The following is a 12,708-nucleotide window of genomic DNA, read 5'->3' on the forward strand; positions in this document are numbered from 1 at the left end:
GCATTTTAAAAAGTGGTGGCTCCAGTTGGTAGCTTTCTGTTCCATGCCACTTACTCTCTGCTGTGCTCTCGTGGGCACCGTATTGCGTAGATCCATCCCCAGTATTCTCAGCCTTCCTGCCTTGGGAGTTGGGCTGCCAGACCTGGCTGGGTTTGTTGCCCCACAGTCTTAGGGGTCTGCAGGTTGCTGTGAGGGAATTTTCAGCAATGGCCTAGCAGGATTTGAAAGCCAGGTCTGCACGTCTGACGACATCTGGGTAGCTGCAGCAGGGGCCTGAGGGGCCCTTTAATCAGTCCCTTGAATTACTGTCCACATGTGCAAGTAGGTCCTCGTCCAAAGCCAGTTGATAACAATCTGCCATTGACTTCAGTGGGCGTTGGATCAGGCCCTAGTGCAGCGTTGTTGGGATGGGCCCATTGCTGCCAACGGCACCAAAAATAACTCTTTGGGCCACCAGTCCTTTCTCACGTTTCGGGGAGGAGAGACTGGGATGCTGGGCGAGGAGACTAGGAGCTACAATACCCAGAGAGCCTGTGGAGCAGACACGGGTCAGCAGGCAGAGCCACTCCTCAGGCTGAGAATCAGGGCCCTGCCCCCAGCTCTGCCTGGCCGCGTGCTTTGGGGAAGAGGTCACAGACCCAGGGGCTGTCTCCTGCAAGGGCTGTCCCAGCAGGACAGTCACATGGTAACAAGCAAAAACGGTGGGAGTTACTTAGGAGCATAGAGCCCATTGAAAGTCAATGAGCAGGGCTGGATTTGGGGGTGGGCAACCGTCCAGGGTGCAATGGTCAGGGGGCTGTCAGTGCCCATGGGACCCATGTGTGCGGGGAGGAGCTCATCCCCCCCACACCCTGGGGCCTGTCTACCCACCACACACATGGCAGTAGCGAATGGGTCCATCCGTGGCACGGGCTCCTGCGCCCCCAAGGAGAGCGAGAGCCCACCTGCTCCCTCCAGGAACAAGGAGCTGAAGGTCTTGATTGTGGGGGATGGAGGTTGCGGGAAAACATCTCTGCGCATGATGTACATGAAGGGAACCTTTCTGGAGGTGAGTGCTGGGGCCTCCTACCCCCCGAACTGCCCCTCCCGGAGGCAGCCCCTGCTAACCAGCCCCTCACCCCGGCACAGCACAGTGAGTGCTGCAGGAGAACAGCCCTTCGGAGAGTGGGAGGCGGGGAGGGTCGCTCGCAGTCTCCGGGACCTAACCCCCCCATCCCCTGCTAAGTTCGCCTAGGGCGCCATTTCCCTAAGGCTGGCCCTGTCAGTGAGATTCAGGCTCCTGAGAGACACACCGGCACTCTCTGGAACCTCCCCCAACAACGGGTATTAATTATTTCCAGGAGTGACCGGGTGAACCAGGGAAATTGCTCCAGCTGGGCAAAACTTTTCCCATCAGAAATATGGCTTCAGGGAAAGCAAAATTTTCTGTGGGAAAAAGTCAACTTTGTTGAAATGGCAAATACTGCAGGAGAGGGGGCAGCATGAGAGACGAACAGGCCGTTTGCTCATGTACACACAGCACAAGAGAGAAACACTGGAGAATGGCTCTGCTCCGGGCTGGGAATTGTTTTGTTTGGTCTCTAGAGAGGGGAATGCAAACTGTTCAGCAATCCCTCCCCACAGCCCATGGGAAGCGTTAATGCTGAAAGTGTGTCAGTGGGTCCATCTACCGTCCAAAGCAATCACTACATTTCCTGTACAAACCAATGAGGCCTGTAGACACCGAACGCCAGGACGTCTGGAGACGGACAATGAAAGGAACCCAGCACTGCCCCACTGGTCTAGGACCTTCCACTCCAACCGTCTGACACCGGCCACTCAGCTTTGTCCCCTGAAACTGACAACACGTCCAGCTAGTTTCCAGGTGTAGAACGGCACCTGGCCTCTACTCCCATTGCTCTGCAGCCTGCACTGCAGATCTTCTTAAAAACATCCCTTGTCCAACCGTGCATCCCAGCCCGTTTCCAGGGCTGTTCACAGACCAATGGGCAGCCTGGCCAGGGGGCAGAGCAAAGGCAGAGCAGCCAGGCTAAGCCTGTGCAGTGACCCTGGTGATATGACCGGGGGGAACTGGCTGAACCCCTGAACTGTCATTTCCAGACTTTGTGCACTTTGGGGCTTGGGAAGCTGCAGTAGTTCTGTGCAGAAAGTGCACTTAGGGGCTGTTAACTAGACTGTTCTGCGTTTACGCCCACACGACCCCTCCTTCGGTGCACTCCCCTCCCCTCGTCCCTCCAGGGCCTGCCCCTGATGTGCCTTTCTAAGGGGCTGAGGGGTTTAATCACAGAACTCTTGTTTTCCTGCTTCAAATTAACTAGTTTATTTGGCCATGTAGCAGATTGCTGACTCACTGGCACGGCGCCTCCTGCTGGTCATTCAGGAATTAGCTCAATTCCAGCACTAGGAGCGCCTCCTGCTGGCCCGTGTCTCTCCTGCTTCAGGCTCCCATGTCCCTCACAGATCCCAGTGCCCCTTAGCTTGGGGTGCTGTCCCAAAGCAGTGCCCCCACACTCTGGGTCTCCCTTCCCAGGGGAACCCCCTCCCCCTATGCCCACCTTGCCTCAGTGGCTACTGCCAGTCATCATCTAGCCCCCTTCCCCTGGGGCAGACGCAGTCTGTCATGGCCACTCATCACTGGCAAAGGGGTTGGATCAGCTGCTTCTGCCTATCCCTGGGCTGCACCTCTGTAGCCTCAGTACCATATTGGGCCTTACCAAGGCCTCGGCCTGGGGAGTTGCCAGGCTGGAGCTCCCCAGCTCCTCCTGCCCATCCCCAGCCCTGCTCTGCCCCAGGCACCCTGAGCGTCCAGGCAGCCAGGCCCTTCCCACTCCTCCCTTAGCTCTTATATCAGGGCCAAAGCTGTGGCTGGCTCCTCGAGCCGCTGACCTCAACTGCCTTGAACCTTCTCTCCTAGGAGTGCGGTTACTGCCCTGCTACAGGTCACTTTTCCTTATTTTGGCTTAAAGGGTCTTTTTGGAAGGGGAAATCCCTGGCTTAACAGTCTTTAGATGTTATTGAAGCCCCTTGTTGGCAACGTAAACAGGGGGAGAATGAGCTCTCCCCTAACATCTAGCCGGGAGCTGGGGGGAAGCGTTCAGGAGCAGGCTGTATTTGCACAGACACGCTTACTGTGCCTAGGTAATGAGCGATGGAGCTGGCTTGCCAAAGGGATCCGTTTTGGCTGCTGCTGAGTGCAGGGGTGATGAAGTGCTGTTATCCGTATGAGTAAAGGGTGGCAGAATCAATGGGAGATTAATGCACAGGCCCACAGGGCCTGTTCCCAGGGGCGCCAGCCAATTTGGGGGCCCCTGCAGGAGCGCGGGAACCTGTGCAGAAGTGAGGGTGCCCCGGCTCCAGAACTGTGGCCCCGCTTGTCCTCTTCCCCTGTGGCTCTGTCCCCTGCCAGGCTGGAAGCTGGAGCCTGGCTGTGGTAAGAGGCGCCCAGGGAGCCGGGGCCAGTTGTGGGGAGCCCTGGACCCTCCACCTGCCCGGGGTGGGGGGCCAGGGAGCCTGAGAGCAGCCCACAGTCTGTATCCCCACCCCCAGGGAATGCTGCCCAGGGTAAGTGGAGGGTCCGGGCCTCCCCACTGTGGCTTGGGCTCCCTGGGCAGCTCTTGGCCAGGCCTGGGAGTGGAGCGTTGGGGGGAGGAGGAGGACCAAGGGGCAGGACCCCATGGTGAGGGGAACTGGGGAGACCAAATGTTCTTCGTACCCAGCACCCCAATAAACCTTAATTGGCCTCTGGGCAGCACCACAGGGTGGCGTGGGCAGAGACACCGGAGCAGGCGGTGAGGTTGGTGGCTGCATTTGGGCCAGACTGGAGGGGAGCAGCCAGGAGCCAGGTAGAGCAGCCAGGGGGAGTCTGGGTTAGTCTAAGTTGTGACACCCCCACTGGACAGATCAGCAGCAGTGCTTTGAGGCTGGCCCTGCCTCCACAGCCCTGATTAGCCAGGGATGGGCACACAGGAGAAGCTGGCCTCCCGCCCCATCCCCCAGAGCCCTGGCTGGCTGGAGAGCTGGCAGGAAATCCTGCCTCTGCCGCCTGCTGCCAGCCCTTCTCCCACCCTTCGAGAAGGGGCTGTCGGAGAGACATGTGCTGCCCCCGCAGGGGCACAGCAGGGCCCAGGGGAGCCAGAGCTCAGGGCTGGGAGCTTGGCCCAGGGAGCTGCCCTGCGCACGTGCGAATGGGCGCTGGCCCAAGGAGAAGGAGCCTCTTGGTGCCCGATGCATCCAGCAGGCCTTGCCTCAGCCTAGGACTCCTGGTGGTTCCATACCCCACTCTGGGAACTCCAGTCTCAGGCACTAACAGAGTTTTCAGCCTGGGTTTCTCTCTCGCTAACCACAAACTGCCATTCTGAGGCCTCTCTCTGCCTCTCTGCTGCTGCGTCCCGTCCCCAGCGGAAAACCATGAACAGGGCAGTGCCGGCCTGGAGCCTGAACGTTCACCCTGCTACAGGCAACAAAGCTCCTGTTCTGCCTCCAGCCTCAGACGGTGTTGTTGGATAACAGCCTCCCCCTCCCCTGAGAACTGCTGTGACTTTATAAACGAGCATCAGAAGAACAGGGGCTGGTGGCAGGAAGTGGTTCCGATGGTTCGCGCTGTATCAATTCCATGGCTCCTGAAACAGAATTATAGACACGTTGGGCTGGAAGGGGCCTGGAGGCGTCATCTAGTCCAGTCCCCAGCTCCGAGGCAGGTCCAAGCAGACCTAGAGCGTCCAACCTGTCCTTAAACACCACCAGTGTGGGGACTCCACAGCCGCCCTTGGTGACCTGTTCTGACACTTCCCTGGCCTTAGAGTTACAAAGTTTCCCCAGTATCGAACCCAAACCTCCTCTGTGCCCAATATTTCTTGTTCTACCTTCAGTGGCCATGGAGAACACCTGATCCCATCCTCCTTATAACAGCCCTTAGTGCGTGTGCAGACTGGTGTCAGGTTCCCTCTCAGTCTACTTTTCTTGGGACTAAACGCGTCCAGTTTTTTTTAACTTTCCTCACAGGTCAGGTGTTGTTAACCTTTGACCAATTTTGTTGCTCTCCTCTGGACTTGCTCCAATTTCTCCACATCTTTCCTAAAGTGTGGTGCCCAGAACTGGACACAGTGCTCCAGCTGAGGCCTCGTCAGTGCTGAGGAAAGCAGGACAATTAACTCCCATGTCTCATATCTGGATGATGGGAGATCACTCGTTACCGAGTATGATCATCTTCCATGGGTGTTATGGGTCCTCAGGTGGCTAATAAGGCCAATCCTTAAACCACAAGTTCTATTACAATGAGGGGAGATGTTTTCAGGCTTAGCAGAAGGCTGTTGACCATGACTGGAAGCCAGTCGCTCCTTCCTCCTTTGCCTCTTGTCCTCTTCAGCTTGTCAGTGAGCAAGTTCAGAATGCAGGGAACCATCACGTAGGACTTCACTTCATTTTAAGTGATCCTGGGCAAGTGTCTCCAAAGTGTCAATGTCAATATTACACTTTCTTAGGTTTTCCTATAGCAAGTCCTTATAATGCTTCAGTTGTCCACGTTACGGTGCCCTTCTTTCAGCTGAGAGAACAGGACCTGTTTTGAGAGGCGATGGTCTGGCATCCAGACAACATGACCAGTCCAGTGGAATTGCTGATGGATGGTCATTGCCTCGATACTGGTGGTCTTTGCCTCTTCCAGAACACTAATATTGGTGCACCTGTCTTCCCATTTGATCTTCAAAATCTTACGAAGGCAGCATTGATGGTGCCTCTTAAGGACTTCCAAGTGGTGTCTATAGGTTGTCCAAGTTTCGGATAACGGCTCGATACATCGGTTAATATGCCCCAGAAGGATATTAGCCTTTTGGCAACTGCCTGACATCATTGGCTCATATTCACGTTGCGAACCAGTGTAACCTGTCCCCAGATCCTTTCTACAGCTCTGCTGCCCAGCCAGTTATTCCCCAGGGTGGGGTGCTGGACCCACACTGACCCATGTGGGACTCGTCCAGCTACATCCCCCCAGTGTGACTGTGAGCCACTGACAGCGATTCTTGGCGTTCGGTCTGTAACACCAGGGGGCCCCACCTGACAGTTATTTCATCTAAGCCCCACGTCCCTGGCGAGCTTAAGAGAACGGCAGGGGGGCTGAGTCCGAGCCTCACTAGCATCACTGTGCATCACGTCGGCTGGGCCCCTGCGGGTCTCACGGGCTGTTACGTTCGGTGTAAGGGTTTCAGTGAGGCACCCGGCAAGCACGGCTCTTGCTTCTAGTGGGAACGGTTTGAGTGGGGCGCACGGCGAGCCGGGTGAAGGGTTTGGGTAACGTACCCGGGGAGCGCGGCTCTGGTTTCCGGCCGGGAGGGTTTGGGGGACGTACCCGGGGAGCGCGGCTCTGGTTTCCGGCCGGGAGGGTTTGGGGGACGTACCCGGGGAGCGCGGCTCTGGTTTCCGGCCGGGCGGGTTTGGGGGACGTACCCGGGGAGCGCGGCTCTGGTTTCCGGCCGGGGAGGGTTTGGGGGACGTACCCGGGGAGCGCGGCTCTGGTTTCCGGCCGGGGAGGGTTTGGGGGACGTACCCGGGGAGCGCGGCTCTGGTTTCCGGCCGGGAGGGTTTGGGGGACGTACCCGGGGAGCGCGGCTCTGGTTTCCGGCCGGGAGGGTTTGGGGGACGTACCCGGGGAGCGCGGCTCTGGTTTCCGGCCGGGAGGGTTTGGGGGACGTACCCGGGGAGCGTGGCTCTGGTTTCCGGCCGGGAGGGTTTGGGGGACGTACCCGGGGAGCGCGGCTCTAGTTTCCGGCCGGGAGGGTTTGGGGGACGTACCCGGGGAGCGCGGCTCTGGTTTCCGGCCGGGCGGGTTGGGGGGTTTTTGTCCCCTGCTGCGGCGTTGCAATGGCTGGAAAACCGCTGAGAGTGTGAGGCGGGGGCCGGGCTGCGGGGGGAGCGGGCGGGGCGGGGCGGGGCTGGGGGGTCCCTGGGCCCGTGGCGCCCCCCGCTCCCAGCCCGGCGCCGGCCCCCGGTCGAGCTGCCGCATCCCGCCGGGGCCGGGGCCGGGGCCGGGGCCGGGGCCGGGTGGGGCGGGGCTCGGGCCCCGGTTGTGCTGCCGGCCGTGGGCCAGGCGGGCTGGAGGGCGCCGCGCCGGGGCAGCGACATCTCTCGGCAGCTGCGGTTGTCCGAGCGCTTCCAGTCTCAGCCCTGATTGTGGTAACTGAAAAGCTCGTTCAGTGTTGCCGGTTAATGTAACCGTTTGTAGGGCTGCTAGGTGCTTAGCTCTGCACCAGCCTTGAGGCGTTGAAAGGCTCCGTAGCTTGTAGCGGAAATGGTGCGCAGAAGAGGTGTCAAACACTTCTTTCTGTTTCTTTATAAAACTAGAAATGTAGGACAGTTCAGAAAAAAAATTGTGAAGAGAGCAAAAATATTCCATGGTTTAAACGACTAAAAGTCAAGAAATGCTTGTTTTAGCTGCTCAGGCGATCCTAACTCAGCCCCTTGTGTGTGCATTTCAATACAAGTTTTAATTACGTGGTATCATATAGTACAATATAACGAAGATTGTAGAAAAATACTATCAGTTATGGAGAGAGATGCATTAAGCAGCACTTGTGTTTCCCCACAGGTTGCAGGCCATCTGTCTCCTGGTAACTCCTAAGATACCTGTTCTGGGAAAATGTATCCGAGTTAATAAGCATTTAGACAGTAGTTATATTTTAGGCAGGGTTTTCCACAACCTCCTGGTTGAAGTGTGTATATGAATCCTTGACTGTAAGAAAGACAGGGTCACAATTTTTAATGTTACCAATTCAAATATTAAAGATACACAAATTCATTATGCGTGTTGTCATGTCCTTATTTCTCTCCCTAGACTGGCCTGTGGGGATGTTGAAGGAAAATTTGATATGTTGTTCAATAGAGTACAAGCTGTTCAGAAGAAAAGTGGAGAATTTGATGTAAGATTTATATTTCTGCTTCTGCACTGTGGTCTGTTAGATTAGAAGTGTTTCACTGTATATTGCCTCCCATTGGCAAGTGAAAAAATTTCTGACCTACGATAATGTTAAATAAAGCCAAACGCTCATTGTGTTGACGCCTCTAAATGTTACGTGAAAAGAATATTTGCACATAATGTGAAATAGAAGCTTAGTATTTACACAGTGCTTTGCATCTTTAAAACATTGAACAAATATTAATACTCACAACATCTCTTTAAAGTTGGTGCCACAGATAAGTCTTATTATCCTCATATTTACAGGTGGGAAACTGAAGCAAAGAGATGCAGTGACCTGCTCAAGGTCTCTCACTGAGGATATGTCTACACTACAGAGACTATCCCAGCATAGCTATGGCACTGTTGCTATGCTGGCATAACCCCTGGCTATTTCCATTGTTGTAAGAAAACTACCTCCCTAGGCAACAGCTACAGGGGATTCGGTTGGCATAGCTATGGCACTCCGGGGGTGAGGGTGGATTTTTCACACCCGTGAGCGACATACCTATGTCAACCTAAATTTTAAGTGTAGACCAGGCCTCAGTGAGTGGTAGAGCCAGAAATAGAACCCAGGAATTCTGGCTTTTAGCCCCATGCTCATTCTATATTAATCAAAGTGTAGAACTAGGATTATTTTACCAAAATTGATTTTTGATTTCTGACTGAAAATTGATACAAAGGTACTGGGGGAAACTATATTTGAGTTCTTAAAAAAAAATCTCTTAATTGAAGAGGGTGAAAGCAATCAGGTCTTTACTGGAAAACATTTTATGTTACATTTGTTATTTAAAAAAGTGAGCTAAGTGACAAGTGTTGTTACCTGCAGCATTGTTGTAGCCGTGTTGGTCCCAGGATGTTAGAGAGAGAGAGTTATTAAGCTGATGGGAGAGCTCTCTGCCATGGACTTGGAGCATCTTCACCAGAGATTTGTAGTGTAGACCTACCCTTATTCAGTGTGTCACATCTAAATACAAGGCGTGACAGATTGAATGATCCCTTCAAATATATGTTAACTACTTATGTTAAACAAAGTGAAGTGGCCAGTTAACTCCCCTCCAGTCATAGGGAGGAAGGAAGGGATGCAGAAGCAGCTGAGGGGGAAGTTGTTAGCGCATTATAGATTGTTGTAATAAGCCATAAATCTAGTGTCTCTTCAGTCCATGATTTTTAGGATCTAGCAAAGTCATGAATTTAAGCTTTCAGGTTTGTCTTTTGAAAGTGTTGTGGAGGTTTCTTATGAGATTGAGAACTGATAGGTCAGATATGGAGTGATCATTTTGTGAAAAGTGTTCACCCACAGGTGATATGGGTTTTTTTTTTTTTCATTTTCATGTGAGTTCATTCAAGAGCATAGTGATGATCTGGTTTCATCTACATAGTTGTTACTGGGGCATTTAATGCACTGGATGAGGTCTGCCACATGTTGTGATAGGCGTGTGTAGGACCCATGGATCTTGAAAGGTGTGTTGGGGTGGGCATTGATCTTGTAGCCGTGGAGATATGTCTGCATGTTTTGCATCTTCTGTTCTGATAGGGTCTGGTGCTGCTTTGAGTTGATGTGTCCTGGTCTATGAGGAGCTTGCTTCTGATGATGAGCTTGGAGAGACTGGAGGGTTATTTGAAGGCCAGAAGTCAGGAAAGACTTCTTTGACAATGGGGTCTCCATCGAATATAGGTTGTACTTGTCTGATGATACTCTGTATAGGTAGCAATGTGGGGTGATAGGTGACAACTAGGGGTATTTGGTTGGTGAGGGTTTACTTCTGTACTGAAGCAGGTTCTCTTGGGATATTTGGATAACTTGTTCCATGATGTGATCTACTTCTCTGATGGAGTTTCCTTGTTTGGTGAAGGTGGTTTTAAGTGTGTAATGGTGTTTATTCTAGACTTTCTCTTCAGACGTATCGGAGTGCCTGGTTGTAGATAACAGATGTCTTTGTGTGTTTGTGGTGGCGAGGGGATCCGTGAAGGTAGATATGGTGATCCCTGGGTTTCTTCTATATAGTCTGTAGGTGTTCATTCTTGAAGCTGCTTGTGGTGTCTAGGAAGTTCATGCTACTGTGGGAGTTCTCCAGAGAGAGTTTAATGGTGGTTGTTGAAGCTGTGATAGAAATCTGAGAAAGTTTAAGTTGCCTCTGCCAATGCAGCCTGATCCTTGGCTGCATTTTTGCCTCCCACAGCTTTTGCGAGTTTTGTTTTGGAGAGTGGAAAGTTGAAGCCAGAGGATTGAAGTCAGATACTTAAGTTGTATGCTTCGCCTTCAGTTGTCCAGCAACTGAACTGCAGTCAAGAGACAAAATCTGCATTTTCCTATCTCTTGCTATTCTTTTCACTTTTCTTTTATGTGAATGTCTTTGGGAAACACAGGATGAGATTTTAACAGAACCTGAGAGCTCAGACTGATGCTGTTATAATGGAGTCTAGGGTGTTTTAAACCCCTTGATTAGTGTTGTAACAGTAAACAGTTAAATGTGGTCTGGGGTTCAGGTAGAATATGTTCTGGCCCTTTCACCTGTTGTAACAACCATTATTAAAATACACCAGGAAAACTGGTGAAAAAATGATGGTAGATCCTGAGATCCCAGCAGGTGGTAGTAGTTGTGATGGTGAAGCTCCCTCCGTCCCTCCCCTGCAAGCTGTCCAGGCTGCAAGCTCAAGACAGGAACCGATATTCCTCCTCCAGAAAAGGAATGCCTTGCCCCCATCAAAATGAACCAAACAAATACACTTCTGGTGGATTTCAGTTATCAGCACTTCATGGTGTCCTAGCAACTCTTAATTTGTTGTTAAACAACTTTATGCACTGTCTTTTGAGACTCCTTATCACAGTTCACTTCGCTTAAACACACTCTCTTTGATTCTAACTTTCACTTAATTTCATGTGACAGGTCATGGTAAACTTCTGTAACCTTTCTCCCACTCTGTGCATCTTGTGATACTGGTCTCTGCACATCATGGCTTAAAAGGACGCCTGCAATAATGGTAGGATGCTATTGGAGAGATTGCTAGGAAGTGTTTTCTCCTGGAAAAGACTGTACATCGGGAAGGAATAAGGGAGTTTCTCACAATGAAGATTTACGTGATCTTGTAATTTCAGCTGTTTTTTCCCTGTGTTTTTTTCTTATGTGCTTCATAACTGCTAAGGAATTTCTTGTTTTACATACATCAAATGCAACTAAATCTCAGGCGATAAGTCACTGAACCCAAATCACTGTTAATGCTGTGACAGTAAGAAAGTAATGAAAAGGACAGCCTAGGTATTTTAACATCGTAAACCTTTCCCCGTTCTTACAATGGTTCTCTTGTGTTACTTTTTTAAAATGATTTTAGCTGCTTTTGTGTGTTGGGAACTTCTTTGGCTCTACTCCAGAGACAGAGTGGGAGGAGTACCGGACATGTGCCAAGAAAGGTAAGGAAAGGGCCTTATATTAGATGACTATAACCCAGTGGGATGTGGCTGCACGCATGGCTTTGGAGTTGATGAACAGTATCCTCACCACACATCTCATTCCTGTGTTGCTTTATTAAGTTGTTAAGTGTACGATCCTGGACTGAATAGAGGGATGGCCAGAGAGGGCAAGGGCTGTGGTGGGTGTCAGAGCCGTTCAGCTATGGGTTACGGAAGCTGAAGGCAATGTGCTCAGCACTGCTTGCTGCTGCTGGGAGTGCATAATAAAGGGCTATGAGCGCTTGGAACACTCTGTGCCCAGAATAGAGGCACGTGAGGATTCTGTTTCCATGCAGCTGCTCTACCAAAATATTTCTAAGTATGAAATGCCGTTTGACTTACTGAGCCCATCTGCTTCTCTTTGAGCCTCTCATTACTCCAGCATAGACCCCCTTCTCCACCCGTGTAGGGGAAACTACCCATTTCCTTATCCCCCTCTCCCTGCTCCCATCACCACATTTATGAGAGAAGCTTATCTGTGAAAATCTGTAAAGCTGCCACCTTACCTTGTTTTTTCGTAGAGTATCTCTACACTTCAAGCTGGGGCTGCAGTTCCCGGCTTGTAGACGTATCTGCATTAGCTCTGATCAAGCAAGCTCACTAAAAATATAGATGAGGTGATGTGACTGGCAGGAGGGGCTGTGTACCTGTCTGAGACGTTGCGCACCAGGGTGGATTGATTTAAAATTGCCAGTTTTTAGTCAGCAAGCAGGAAATCTTGATTTAAATCATGGATTTTAATAATGTTTTACATTGGTACTTTTTAGTTTTTTTCCTAAAGAAAAATTGATTCCCGGGAGTTGGTAACTATTAAAACATGTTGACTTGCAACTAAGTGTAGTCTATTGTGATGGGTTCCCTCCAGGGTGCCACTGGGATACCAGTGAGCCTGCCTGTCCCACCCGCCTGGGTTCCCCTTACTCTGTGCTGCTGTGACAGGCTCTCAAGCCACCTTCCAGCACATACACAAGTAGAGACACACCCAGGTGCAGCCATATTCACACACATGTTGAGATCAGCTCTGCATGGGAGAGCTCAGCTAAGGAATTGCACAGCACACCAGTGCATAACCTCTCTGGAGTGTAAACCCCAAACTGTATCGTCTTGTGCTGTATAGAGAGCTATATAGCGTAAGCTCTAAAAATTCACCCGCTCCCTAAATGTGGAGAGAGAGATGCAATAGCTTTCTGTCCCAAATATGAGTTCCACACTGGTTTCAGAGACAAAACAAATTTACTACAAAGGATAGATTTTAAGTGATAGCAAACAGATCAAAGCAGATTACCATAGTAAATTAACAAAACCCGCAAGC

The 12,708-nt window shown here is 51.5% G+C and overlaps 1 protein-coding gene across 3 annotated transcripts in view; it reads left to right on the forward strand.

The window, feature by feature from the left end:
* The first annotated feature begins 6,746 nt into the window (after window positions 1-6,746).
* Window positions 6,747-12,708, forward strand: part of CWF19L1 (CWF19 like cell cycle control factor 1) — a 54,705-nt gene continuing 48,743 nt past the window's right edge. For 2 of the 3 annotated variants that reach the window (XM_044994108.1, XM_044994110.1), the window contains exons 1-3: window positions 6,747-6,878; window positions 7,826-7,910; window positions 11,279-11,357. In XM_044994108.1, the coding sequence (XP_044850043.1) occupies window positions 6,856-6,878; window positions 7,826-7,910; window positions 11,279-11,357 (187 nt within the window). In that variant the 5' untranslated portion in view covers window positions 6,747-6,855. Of the gene's footprint in view, window positions 6,879-7,823; window positions 7,911-10,836; window positions 10,931-11,278; window positions 11,358-12,708 lie in introns of those variants that run through there. The other variant, XM_044994109.1, reaches the window with a different exon arrangement.

This window comes from Mauremys mutica, chromosome 19, assembly GCF_020497125.1.
Source record: "Mauremys mutica isolate MM-2020 ecotype Southern chromosome 19, ASM2049712v1, whole genome shotgun sequence".
Lineage (NCBI taxonomy): Eukaryota > Metazoa > Chordata > Testudines > Geoemydidae > Mauremys > Mauremys mutica.